Raw genomic sequence first — 12436 nt, forward strand, 5'->3', positions numbered from 1 at the left:
AGGTAACCCATTCCAGTGCTTCACCACCCTCCCAGTGAAAAAGTTTGCCCACCTCTGCTCTATATCCATCTTCCCTTTTTCCACTACATTACGGGCACTAAACAAATATGAATAGTGTAATCTCAAGTGCTTTGTCTAATCTAATTTTCATTAACTCAAGCAAATGAACGTCCATCATGTCCCCACTTTAATAGACGTCCCTGCTAGGGGGTCTCTTTTACTGCTATCCAAAAAGATTTTCTTTTTTCAATTTAGGAAGTGACATTGACAATATAACTTCCTCGTAGCTAGAGCTGTGCATTTATCTATCGATGAGCCTAGTTAAGGGTGAAATTCCCTTCTGGGTGAAGGCTCACCACCAGGCCTTCAAGCAAGATGTTAAGCAGTGCATATGTCGAGTGCTGACTCCTCTACGCTGGGGTGAATTTCACCCATCCATGCACGGTAGGGTTGGAATATGACCTCGACACGCTCCCACAGGGCTCTGAGGAGCAGTTGGATTCCCCATCCCCCCCCTGCATTGGTTAGCTAATCTTGGGTCAGAGTGTGTAGGTTCAAGTGCATGCTTCATGTCTGTAAACCAATTGGAGCTCAAGGGAGGAAAAGTGGCACATCTTGCAGTTACTCCCTGCAGCAGACAGGCGGGGACAAGACTTTGCCTCCAGTCCCACAATGATTTGGCCACATGTTGCAATTTGCTGTCACGCTAGCCCAGGTAGGTAGAGCTGCTTGAAAATTTACCAAGAGAACGGTTTTCCTTTGGACAATGCTGATTCCATGGTATCAAAATGATTTGTGGGAACAGACTGAACATACACCTTTCCTCCCTGTAGAACAGGAACTGGGATGTGGCTGTTCCATGTGTAGAGGATATCATGGGGAAGAGGCGAGTGGGCGGGTAAATGGGTAGGCCATGAGAGGCCAAGTCTGAGATGGAAGTTGGAGGCAGAGTTGTGTAGGACATTGATGGCAAGATTGAGGAGTGATATGGGGGTATTGTCAAAATGGAAGTTTTAATTTTACAGAAGATGTCGACTTTTTGTTCTGATTTGAGATGAAAGGAAATTTCCAACTCTTAGAACATCCCACAGGATGGAAATTCTGCATTTTGAACAGCTCACACCCGGCAACAACTTATTACACAGAAACGCCCTAGCTCAAAGGAGGTAGCTGGGAAATTGTTGTGCCTTTGAGGGGTCTCTAAGTCACAACATCTCTTAGGACTATTCTAGCAGTTGTGCACCTTACAGGCCACCTCTTTACTGAGGACTCAGCCTAACATCAGTATTGTGTGACATAGAATTTGATGCTTTTCTTAAAGCCACAGCTCCTGGAATCCTGTGATTACATGAAAATTTCAACTTTCATTTAATGAAAGAAAAATAAGTTTCATGCCCTTGCAACTCAAAAATGTGACTGCCAAAGGCTCAGAAACCAGAAGGAAATAAAAAGAACCCCCCATTTATTGCTTGTACAATCTCCTTATTTTTATGACAATCTCACGTTTTTTTGGTGTCTGAATCAGGTTTTTTGAACGCTGGCAATACCACGAAAGACACAATCTAACTCTCTTCAGCAGGACAGGGGAGAAATAATCATGCTGACACCAAACCTTTATGATTTTTTTTTATTTCACATGGTTTAAAATACAATATGAAATAAGGCTACAGTATATAAAAAATTCTCCATCAAAATGATGTGCCAGCATCAGCAATTAAAACAAAACCAATCCCTCCCTTAAGAATCCATTTCAGAGGGGAGATTTTTTTTTTTTTAAACACACACACACAGACACACACACACCGCTACATCTCTAAGCTACCTCAGTTCTGGTATTTTTTAAAAAAAAAGCACCTGCTTTTTCCTCTGGTTTTTTTTTAATCTTGCTTTTAAATTTTTTTCACTTTTAAAAAATATAAATTATATGAAAATACAAGTTGGAAAATAGTTGAACAGCACAATATAACAATCTCTTTTTTTCTCTATGTTTATCAGCTTTAAAAAAATCCCATGTGTAAAAACAAAACAAAAAAAAAGACATGTTCTTTTACTGAGGCAGTTAATTCCTGGGGATATTCCATTATAACACACATGTATACATATATTTATCATGTATTTAAAATTCTTTGGAATGTAGACAATAGCTCGACTGATGTTCTATAGACCCCATCAGAGAGACGCATGCCAAGGAAAGCACATTTGCAGTGTTTAGAATGAAAAGAAACTCAACAAGCTCTAATAACCCCATCAAGGTCACCTCCCAAACAGCGATGCTCAAAAAGTGCAGGGATTTGGATGTGTCCTAAATTTCAGATGCATATTGGAACCATTCTTTTTTTTTTTTTTATCTTGACTTTGAGCTGGAAATCTCCTGAGAGAAGGTTACATTTCAGGCCAATGATGAATCATCTTAGAAATGTACATCTGGAAGAGACCTCAAGAGGTCATCTAGGCCAACATCCTGTGCTGAGGCAGGACTAAATAAACCTAGACCATCCCTGGCAGGTGTGTGTTTAACCTGTTCTTGAAAATCTCCAGTGATGGGGATCCCACAACCTCCCCTGGAAGCCTGGTCCAGAGCTTATCTATCCTTACAATTAGAAAGATACTTCTAATATCTAATCCAAATCTCCCTTGCTTCAGATTAAACCCATTACTTCTTGTCCTTCCTTCACTGGACATGGAGAACAATTGATCACCATCTTCTTTATAAAAGCCCTTAGTATATTTGAAGACTATCAGGTCCCCCCTCAGTCTTCTTTTCTCAAAACTATGTATAACTTGGTTCGTGTCCTGTTCAGATATACCTCAAGAGTGGACTCTCACAGAATGATAATACTCTTCTGGGCAGAACCGGGAAGTGTAATCGAGTGTAAAAAACTGATGCACACACGTACACGTGTGTGTATGTGATTCTAATACACACAAATGTATAGGTGACTGTGTATCATCTTTTGTGTATTATAATCATCTACACATAAACAGCGAGAGATGGGCAAATGCTGTAATGAAAAAATGTCTGTAAATATCTGTTCAAATTTTTTAAATGAATTCCCTTTGACTGAGGTCCCTTTTCTTTCCAGGACATAATTTTACTGGAAGAAAGCCACTTTTAAACCAATGTCGCAGAATATTCCCAACAAGCAAACTTTGAATTCCTGACCACAAGTATTCAACGATACAAAGAATCCTGCCTCAGCATGGAGGGGATGGACTAAATGATCTCTAGAGGTCCCTTCCAGCCCTACATTTCTAGGCATGTAAGAATGACATGCATAGAATTAGCCTCATCCAGTTGGAAAAATGGGCCCATATCATGTGACTTGGGTGCTGAAGCACAATATGTTGGCTATTAAGTACTTGCAGTGAACTACAAGATCAAGAATTAGTCATAAAAATATTTGGAATCAATTAACAGATTTGAGAAATTCCAGAACAAAAGAGAAATTCATTGAATTAAATCTGGTTTAAATATTTGCCCAGGGTGCAATTCACCCCAGTCCAGAGGGGCCAGCACTAGACACCAGTTAACCCATCAAAATAAGACTCGTGCTGGATCTTTGCACAGAGGTGAATTGCAACCCCAGTGCACGCTCTCTTTCACACACATTCTATAGATATTGCGTGTATGTAGGTTAACCAAACTTTTTCACACCTCATAAAAGATGCAGTTGGAGGTTTAGGTGCAGGTACATATTTGGCCTTAACTTTATCTCATCTGGGTCACACATCCCTGTTCAATAGTCAACATGCATTTAAAAAAAAATCTGCAATTTTCCAGTGTATAAACAGCACACTGTGCTTTCTGTGACAGTCTCTAGCCTAGAAGGGGGGAGGGAGGGGAAGCAAATTGTGGGTCAAGTCAGTACATGTCACCAAGACTATTCTGTCTGACGCTTGTGGCATTTACATGCAGATTGCAATCTGGATGGCAAAGGGTGGTGAGTAAACTTGGCAAAGCATTGGTAGGAACATGTTGGCAAAGATGGCGCCATTCATTTTGTAGCCCTCCTAGATCAGTTTGAGAACATATCCCTGTACGTTATGGAAACAGATTGTCTTGGGTAGAAACAGCTTAATACAGAAAATCTGCCCACAATTAACCCTCGTGGAATGAATGACTTGATCAGGTCTGGCAGAAATATTGGGGGTCAGCACACAAACCCAAGTCCCAACCATTCATAGTAAAGTAGGGGGGTAGGGATAGCTCAGTGGTTTGAGCATTGGCCTGCTAGGGTTGTGAGTTCAATCCTTGAGGGGGCCACTTAGGGATCTGGGGCAAAAAAAATAGTTGGGGATTGGTCCTGCTTTGAGCAGGGGGTTGGACTAGATGACCTCCTGAGGTCCCTTCCAACCCTGATATTCTATGATTACTGACTGACTTTCTGCTTGAACTGAACTGGGGGACCCTGCACTGTGACCAACCCCAGGGGACAGACCCTTGCTGGGTGGGTTAGAAGGCAGAAAGAGTGGTGGGACATCTGCCCCGGTCACTAACACCCTTTACAAGAGTAATCCTGTAAATTAAAGGTGATGATTTAAGGTCTGGCTACAAACTGCCCAGAACGGACACTGTAACATATTAACCTAAGGGCACTTTCTGTGGTTCTATGGAACTTATAAGACCCTAAAAGCCTAGGAGAATTGTGTTACCAGTTGAGAATTTAAAGAGTCACAGGCTACTATGCTGGTTTTATTTGGGACAAGTGTATTTCGCTGGAATCACCTCTGGTTCAAGTGGTTCTCTGCCTCCCTGGAAAACAGAGCCTGAAATCTTCCTCCTTATATATCTTCTCAGAAGCCCAAACTAACCCTCTGCACTCAGCTACTACCACCTTTATCACTCAAAAGCTCCATCAAGATGCCTTCAGCCTACTCAAAGTGCAGGGAGCAGCCTCACTCAGCCTTCCCACTACAGCGCAGCCCGCCGTACACAGCTATGAATCAGTCACCTTCTGGACGGGCGTTTGACTTCACATATTCTCTCTTTGCATCTAGTTTCTAGCAGGGAGGAGGAGCACCTGGCCTACGGCAGCACAACATCAGTATCTTCCTTTGCTTCCTCCAGCTTGAGCTGAACTCCAATCCCCTTTTGCATCAGCCCTCCTTTCTCACTTCTGCAATCTCTCACCTGCCACAGCTGCCAGTCCCCCTTTGCTGAGGGTTAAAGGCACTGAATGCTCCGGATGCTAGATGAGAACTGCTCTTTCAGAAGGCAGACTGTCCTTTCTTCATTCAGTGCATGCTCCTTTCGCCTTCCTTCCATCACGCTTTCCTTCATCTGCACCAGTCCTCTTTGTATGTCGGGCGGGATCAGGTCTTAGCCCCAGACATATACTCTGACACCTGGACTTCCTTGGCCCCATAGCCACCATCTGCCTTCGACATTCTTGGTTTAAACGCCCCCCTAATCAGCTTGCTACATTTTTCCATGTGTTCAGCTTTACACCTACCAGCCTGCTAAGCCAGGCTAAGTTCTCTGACACGCCGGGCCTGACTGAATTTCAATCAAATAAAGCTTGCTTAAAAACGAACGCCCTGATATTCACAGGGCCTGAACACATGCCATTCTTGTAGAGTCCAATGGGAGCTCAGCACCTTTGTGTCAGGGCATCATCTTTCCATAGAACTCAACTGACAGCATCCCATGGCTTCCTGTTTGACCCTGCCCTCCTATACCCCAGCGCTCTGACTTCACAGAGATGGGAAAACAGGAAGCAAACTGGATGTTCAGACTAAATACAAGAGTGTTTTTAGCAACTTTTATTCAGAGCCCAGTTCTGCAGACCTGATACATGATCTCCCATTGTTCTGTTTCCCCTGCATTGATCTACAAAGTCTCTCCACCCTCCCACTCTCTGTATTGATTCACCACAGAGCTTCGGAAATTAGTTCAGCCGTTAAAGAAAATATATCCAGTTCAAATATTTAATACTGTCTTTACCACAAAAAAAAAAAAAAAAGTCGAAAGCCCAAATCCTACAGTCAGACTGGCAGGGATTTACCCGTGTGGATCTGGTTTCAGAATCTGGTCTAAACATTTAAAACTCAGGGCCTGATTCTCCCCCCTTCACTTTGGGACTGATCCAGAATTAAAGCTAATGAGGAGTTGGCCACTAGCTTCAGTGGGATCAATCCCACTCCTGATGTACACCAGGAGTACATCAGGAGTGACTCCTCTGAAGTCAATGGAGTTACAAAGGGCAAGGGAGAGGAGGATCAGGCCCTAAGGGATGGCTATGCAGCAAAAAAAAAGACCCATGGCAGCGAGTCTCAGAGCCCAGGCCAGCTGATTCAGGCTCCTGGGGTTCACGCTGTGGGGCTAAAAACAACAGTGTAGACGTTCAGGCTCGGGCTGGAGCCTGGGATCTGAAATTTGGCAAGACGGGAGGGTCATGGAGCCCAGGCTTCAGCCCGAGCCCGAAGATCCACACTGATATTTTTAACCCCGCGGTGTGAGCCCCAGTCGGCTCTGAGAATTGCTGCTGCGGGGAGGAGTTTGTTGTGTAAATATATCCTCCGTGTCTAAGCTGTATCCACACACTCCAGGCTCAAAGCCTGATCCAGCAAAGCAGTTAAGCACATGCTTAACATCAAAAAAACAAATAGTCCACTCACTTCAATGGGGCTATTCGTGAGTTTAAGCATGTGCATGCAAGTTTCACTGGACTGGGCTTGCGTGCTCGGCATCTTGAGGGATTGCTCCCATTTGAGTCTGAGTTTCCATTTTGGATGTGCCTAGAATGGCTGACCGTACAGCACTGCAGGCAGCACTGGTCAAAAGTGGAGGGAAAAACCATCAAAAGTTTCCAAATCATCCTTGTCTCACTTTTCATCGTTCAAAACTTTTCATGATTTTTTTTCCCTAACACATTTTTCCATTTTCCCTTCAGCACTGACTGCGTTCAAAATAGGAAAATGTCAAAACTGAACTTCTTTGCTCAGCTTAGTCACTGGGTGGGATATTAAACAAAACAAATTAGCAGTTACTTCAAAGTGTTAAAAACATTCCTTTAAAAAAAAAAACAAAACACTTTCTGATTTTGAAAATGATATATGAAAATGTCAGCAACATTTTCGATACATCAGAAATTTAAAACAAAAACCATGGTTTTGAAAATATGGCTGTCCCAAAAAGATGTTTTTTAACAACAACAACAACAACAAAATTTCCTTTTGAGACATTTCATCCAGCTTTAGCAATAAACAATAGAGCAAAGTGCACGGGACTCAATGCAAATGCAAAGCATCCTCCCAGCATTTTTGGTGGCTGATTTGGCACTCATTTTCCTTCACATAAGATTCAGAGATCATAAGTCAGAGCGCTACACTTCTCCAGTGGGGTCTACATAAACAATTATTTTTTCTTCACTGTGATAAAACTCTCTGCTGGCATAACAGAAACATACATACACACACAATATTGCAAGACTGAGACCATCTTGGAGCTTAAGACTATTTAAAAAAAAATACTGGCACAAAATTTAATAAAATAAAATTTTAACAAATAATAATTAAAAAAATCTTGGTCCCTCCTAAAAAAAAAATCTGTCTTTTGTGTAACAGAAAAATAACCGACAGAAAAGCAAAGGAACAAGAACTGTTCTTGTTTTTTCCTATGTCATCCCCTCCCACAAAACAGGAAGTTCCACCTTCCCTTTGCCCCTCCCATCAATAAAAGAACCAATCGCATAATCCTTAGGAGTCTTGTCACTTCCTGAATTGTCAGTTTGTTGCGCTGGTAACACAGTAATCAAGGGGATCTTTTCATTAATAATGTTTCCAGATGGTATGAGATGGGAAGGGTTTATTTTAATTTTTTTTTAAGTGAGCTATATTTTTCTGGCTTCCTTAAAACTAAGAAATTCACCCTCAAAAACCTCTCATAGAACTTTCAGATAAAAAGTTCCATCTTTCTTCTCACAACCAAACATTGTCAGATTCAGCCAAAAGCTTGACTTTGCCCACCCTCCTCTCCCCATCAAAAATGTCAAATTTGAGTTGCTCTTGAAAAAATATAGATAGATATTTAACTGCAAAAAAAAATTTTTTTTTTAAGGTCTTGTTGAATCTCCAGACCGACACGACACAACCTTCCACACAGTCTGGCTGGTCCGATTCACTCATCGGCATCGGGTTTGACGTCCAGCATGGCATGGAGTTCCTCGGGCGTGTAGCCCAGAAGGCTCTGCAGGTCGCAGACGAAACGGTACACATAACGCTTGCCGGCCGTCTTGTGGATGATGTTCTTGTCATAGTAGTAGCGAAGCCCACGGCTCAGCTTCTCGTAGTTCATCTTGGGCTTGTTTTTCCTCTTGCCCCATCGCCTGGCAACCTGGAAGAGGAAAACAAAGGTGAAGAAGGGCTCATAGATTAAGTGTAGATATTAAAATAAGTCTCTTCCTCCTGGCTTGGCTGGGTGATAAAGGGCTGGGAGCTCCTGCCGCTGGGAGAGCTAATGGTGATAAGCTTTTTCTCCCCCTCATCATGAAAAATGGACTCAGGGAGCAGTTGAGTGTCAGGGTTTGCAGAGGGCCAGCAGATTGAATCCCTCCTGGGCTGGTGAAACAGCACCCAGGGACTCTGCTGGGGGATCATAAAGTGGAATCAGATGAAGACAGGAGATGGGGAAGGGGATAATTTTAAGCTCTTTGGGGCAGTGACTGACTGTCTTTTTGTGCGTACAGCGCCTAGCATGCTTGGGGCCTGGTCCACGGCTGGTGGCCTCTAGAGCTATGCAAATAACATCAAGGGGAAATAGTGTCGGGTAAAACTGAAAACAATTTTTTTCAACATTTTTGGCAAATCAAGAAAAATTGTTTTGGCTCCAACTAAACTTTTTTTTTCTTTTACAACGTTGCAATATTTTGTTTCAATTTCAACCATTTTTGACTGTTTTTTTAAATACAATTAAAGGAAATTTTGAACTGAAAAATGGAAACGCTTTATTCGCCTCAGAATTATCTTTCCTCCCGACAGAAACGATTGGGCAAAAATGACACAAAGTGCGATGCCTTTTGCTGTTGCTGAATTTTCATTTTTCACCAAAAAAACCCAACTTTGGTATGAAATATTTCACCTCGCTTCTAGATGCCACTGCAATACAATTCATAATTGCTCATTAATAATCAAACTTTCATGGGCACTCTAAACCATTGATTTTTCCAGAAAACATTGAGGGAGCAACACCCTACTACCTTGTTCCACCCCCCACCCCCCTACACACACACACACACAGGATCATACTGACAGGACTTGTAGCATCTCAGCCATGAAGAGAGAGGACTTAGGTTATTCTCCTAAGCATTTTCAATGGTTTCTGATCAGTTATAATGGGCCATACCTCGTCTGGGTCCGAGAGCTTGAATTCCCAGCCATCGCCTGTCCAGCTGATGAAGGATTGGCAGGACTTGTCGGTGAGCAGCTCCAGCAGGAACTGCCACAGCTGGATGGGTCCACTGCCTAGGAATGCAAAGAAGCCACAAGTTGTTAAAACCAGGTGAGCCAGGAATGAAACCGATGCCGATTTCTTTCCATCCATCCTCCTCCATGGGAAGAGGCACGCAAGCAGATGGATACAAAATGTGTTGGCTGTTTGTTAGGACAGAGAGCACTGGGACCTATGACTCTGGTTCAGTTATATGCTCCACCCCTGACTCGGATGCCTTCAACTCCCTTTCTAAACTCCGTGGATGCACTTGAGGCCTTCTTAGACTTTGGATTCCTTGAGGCGAGGCCTATGATTTCCTCTGTGTTTATACATTGTGCTTAGCACATTGGGAGCGTGATCCGGGATGGGATCTTTGAGTGCAACCTTAATATCAGTTATTATTAATATTAATAGGTGGTGTTCACTGTATACAAAAACTGACATCTCAGGGGCCTACAGTAGCAGTCCAAGTGAAGATCTGAGCTGAACTGGCAGTTTGAGAGTTAACTTGTACAGGTAAAGCTGTTTCCTACTGCAGTCCGAGTGGAATGTTCAACCACTGGAATGTTTCACCTCAGTCTAAGTTACGTAAAGAGGATTATTTCTTGGCATTAAATAGGGAGGAATCATTTTTCTGCCACCGAAGAGCTGTCTTCGCTTACATGCCAAAAAGCTCCCAGCCACTGCTCGAACTCCTACACTATCACACGCCGCCTTCTGACCTTCGCATTCTGCTTCATGGCTGTGCACTGAGATGTGATAAAGGGGACATAGGTATGAAAATTATTTGGCCTCTCTCCAGGACATGTTGCTGCAGGAACCACCTACATAAACTCGCAGAGAACAAGAGGCAACTCAGTGCAGCCGGAACAGCTATTGCTGTAAGGAATAGGGTTGGCTGGGCAGGTGGGCACCTGGGAAGCAGGAAGGCATTTCTGATGAGCGCTGTAATAACGTAACAGAATGGAGGGTAGGCAGAAGGTGGTCTCACAGGTTAGCCTCTTGAATAATTCCAAGACTTAGAACTAGAGCCTCTGCAAGATTGGAGTGTGCAGGCTGACACGAGGGTCTTCTGTACTAAAGGTGCTTGTATATTTTCCAGCAGCGTCCTAGAACATTGCAAATAGAATCCCTCCTGGCCATGACATCCTGAAATCAGCTGGGCCTGAATCCCTTTGCACACTGTGCAGCTTGGAGTCAGCAGAAGAGGAGAGCTTGCAATGTCCAACCAACTCCTAGCTGGCCAGAAGCAAGTTCCCCGGGTGATTGTTCTCATGATGTATCATCATGGATACGGAGGTGAAGGGTCTGTGGGTGAAGCCTCCCTTGTTATATACATTTGAGTCATAAAAAGCTATTTGTTTTGCAGCTCCATTGCAAGTACCATATGGGTGCTAATTTCGGCCATCGGCTATTTGTCAAGAAACGGCAATGCACGCATTCATCTGCTGTCAAAACCCTCCCAGTGATCATCTTGTGAACTTTCCTGTGCTTTTAGTCCCAGCTGGCACTGTGTGGTGTCCACTTGTCTGCAGTGTGCAAGTTGGTGGTTTTAAATCCGAACCGTCTCTTGCTGACTAACTTTTTCCGTCTGTGTCAGGAATAACGATTCCGGGAGGAGAACACCCTTCATCTGATCAGCTGAAAACAAACAAGTTGTTTCTCTACAGCAATCAAATGCCCAGGGATGCCAAATTCTCCTTGCCCCCAGAACTGATTTTCTCTAGGGGGCCTCAGCTGTACTTGGCTGAGGCTGGACAATTAATTTAAAGGCACTGTACTCCCTGTCTATCTCCATTGTATCTTACCATGCCTCAGGGTATCTGATTCCTACGTGCAGGGATGGCACTTCGGCGTAGGACGCCAGGATTTGGGGGGGGCAGCATTTTGCCGCCCTCGGCGGCGGGGGGGTTCCTTCCACGCTCCGAATCTTCGGCGGCAATTCTGCGGCGGGTCTTTCACTCGCTCCAGGACCCGCCACCGAAGTGCCCCGAAGACCTGGACCGCGGAAGGACACCCCCACCGCCGCAGAATTGCCAACGACGAAGGACCCCCGCCTAGGGTGCCAAAAACCCTGGCGCCGCTCCTGCCTACGTGCTTAAGCAGGCTTACGCAAGGTACATAGCACATTGCCCTGAGAGATTGTGACTTTACACACTTTCCAGTAAGGCTTTCACTCGATCAGTCATATGCTGATTGACTCGTAAATACTGATCTCTTCTTTTCACTCATGTCCCAGCCAAAGCCAAAATGGATGCCCTCAAGCCAAAACCTGTCTGATTAGCACCTTTCATGTGGGGCCACACCTAGAACACGGTGTTCAGCTTTGGGCAACGTACTTCCAGCAAGATAGTGACACATCTAAGAGGAGTTCAGAAAAGGGCAAACGAAAATGATCCAGGGAATGACTTACAAGAAAAGAATTAAATATATAAAGCTGGGTTAGGCAACAGCTGATGTGAGGGAAAGGAGAACAGACTGATAATGGCAATGGGTATAAGCCTGAGCTGGCAGAAGGGGTGGCTAATGAAACATTGGGATGAAGTGACTTGATGACAAATCACACTGCACGTCAGGATAAAATTCCTGCTGGTGGGAATCAGAGGATGTGGAACAATCTGCCAAGGGATGTGATGGATGATGTCCTATTGCTTTTGGAGTCAGAGATTCCAAGGCCAGAAGGGACCATTGTGATCATCTAGTCTGACCTCCTGTATAACACAGGCCAGAGAACTGCCCCCAAAGAATTCCTGCTGGAACAAATGCAGATCTTTTAGAAGGAACATCCAAATTTTGATTTAAAAATTGCCAGTGATGGGGACATTTAAAACTATTGGGAACTAGACAAACCGCTAGTAGAGAGGGAACCCTCCTGCCTGGTGAAGGGACAGACTAAATGGGACCTAGTGTCTCTTTTCTGGCTCTAGAGTGCTGATCTCACTGCAGTCCCATCTTGGTGAAACCCCAGTGACTTCAGTGGAGCTACTCCTGATTTACTAAGGTGTG

General features: G+C 43.9%; 1 protein-coding gene across 4 annotated transcripts in view; it reads right to left on the reverse strand.

The window, feature by feature from the left end:
* Positions 1-1612: 1612 nt before the first annotated feature.
* Positions 1613-12436, reverse strand: part of ETS1 (ETS proto-oncogene 1, transcription factor) — a 121739-nt gene continuing 110915 nt past the window's right edge. For all 4 annotated transcript variants that reach the window (XM_054005417.1, XM_054005416.1, XM_054005418.1 and 1 more), the window contains 2 exons: positions 9344-9462; positions 1613-8335 (listed from right to left, as the gene is read on the reverse strand). In XM_054005417.1, coding sequence (XP_053861392.1) covers positions 8120-8335; positions 9344-9462 — 335 coding nt within the window. In that variant the 3' untranslated portion in view covers positions 1613-8119. The remainder of the gene's footprint in view (positions 8336-9343; positions 9463-12436) is intronic.

Source organism: Malaclemys terrapin, chromosome 15 (genome assembly GCF_027887155.1).
Source record: "Malaclemys terrapin pileata isolate rMalTer1 chromosome 15, rMalTer1.hap1, whole genome shotgun sequence".
Classification (NCBI taxonomy): Eukaryota; Metazoa; Chordata; order Testudines; family Emydidae; genus Malaclemys; species Malaclemys terrapin.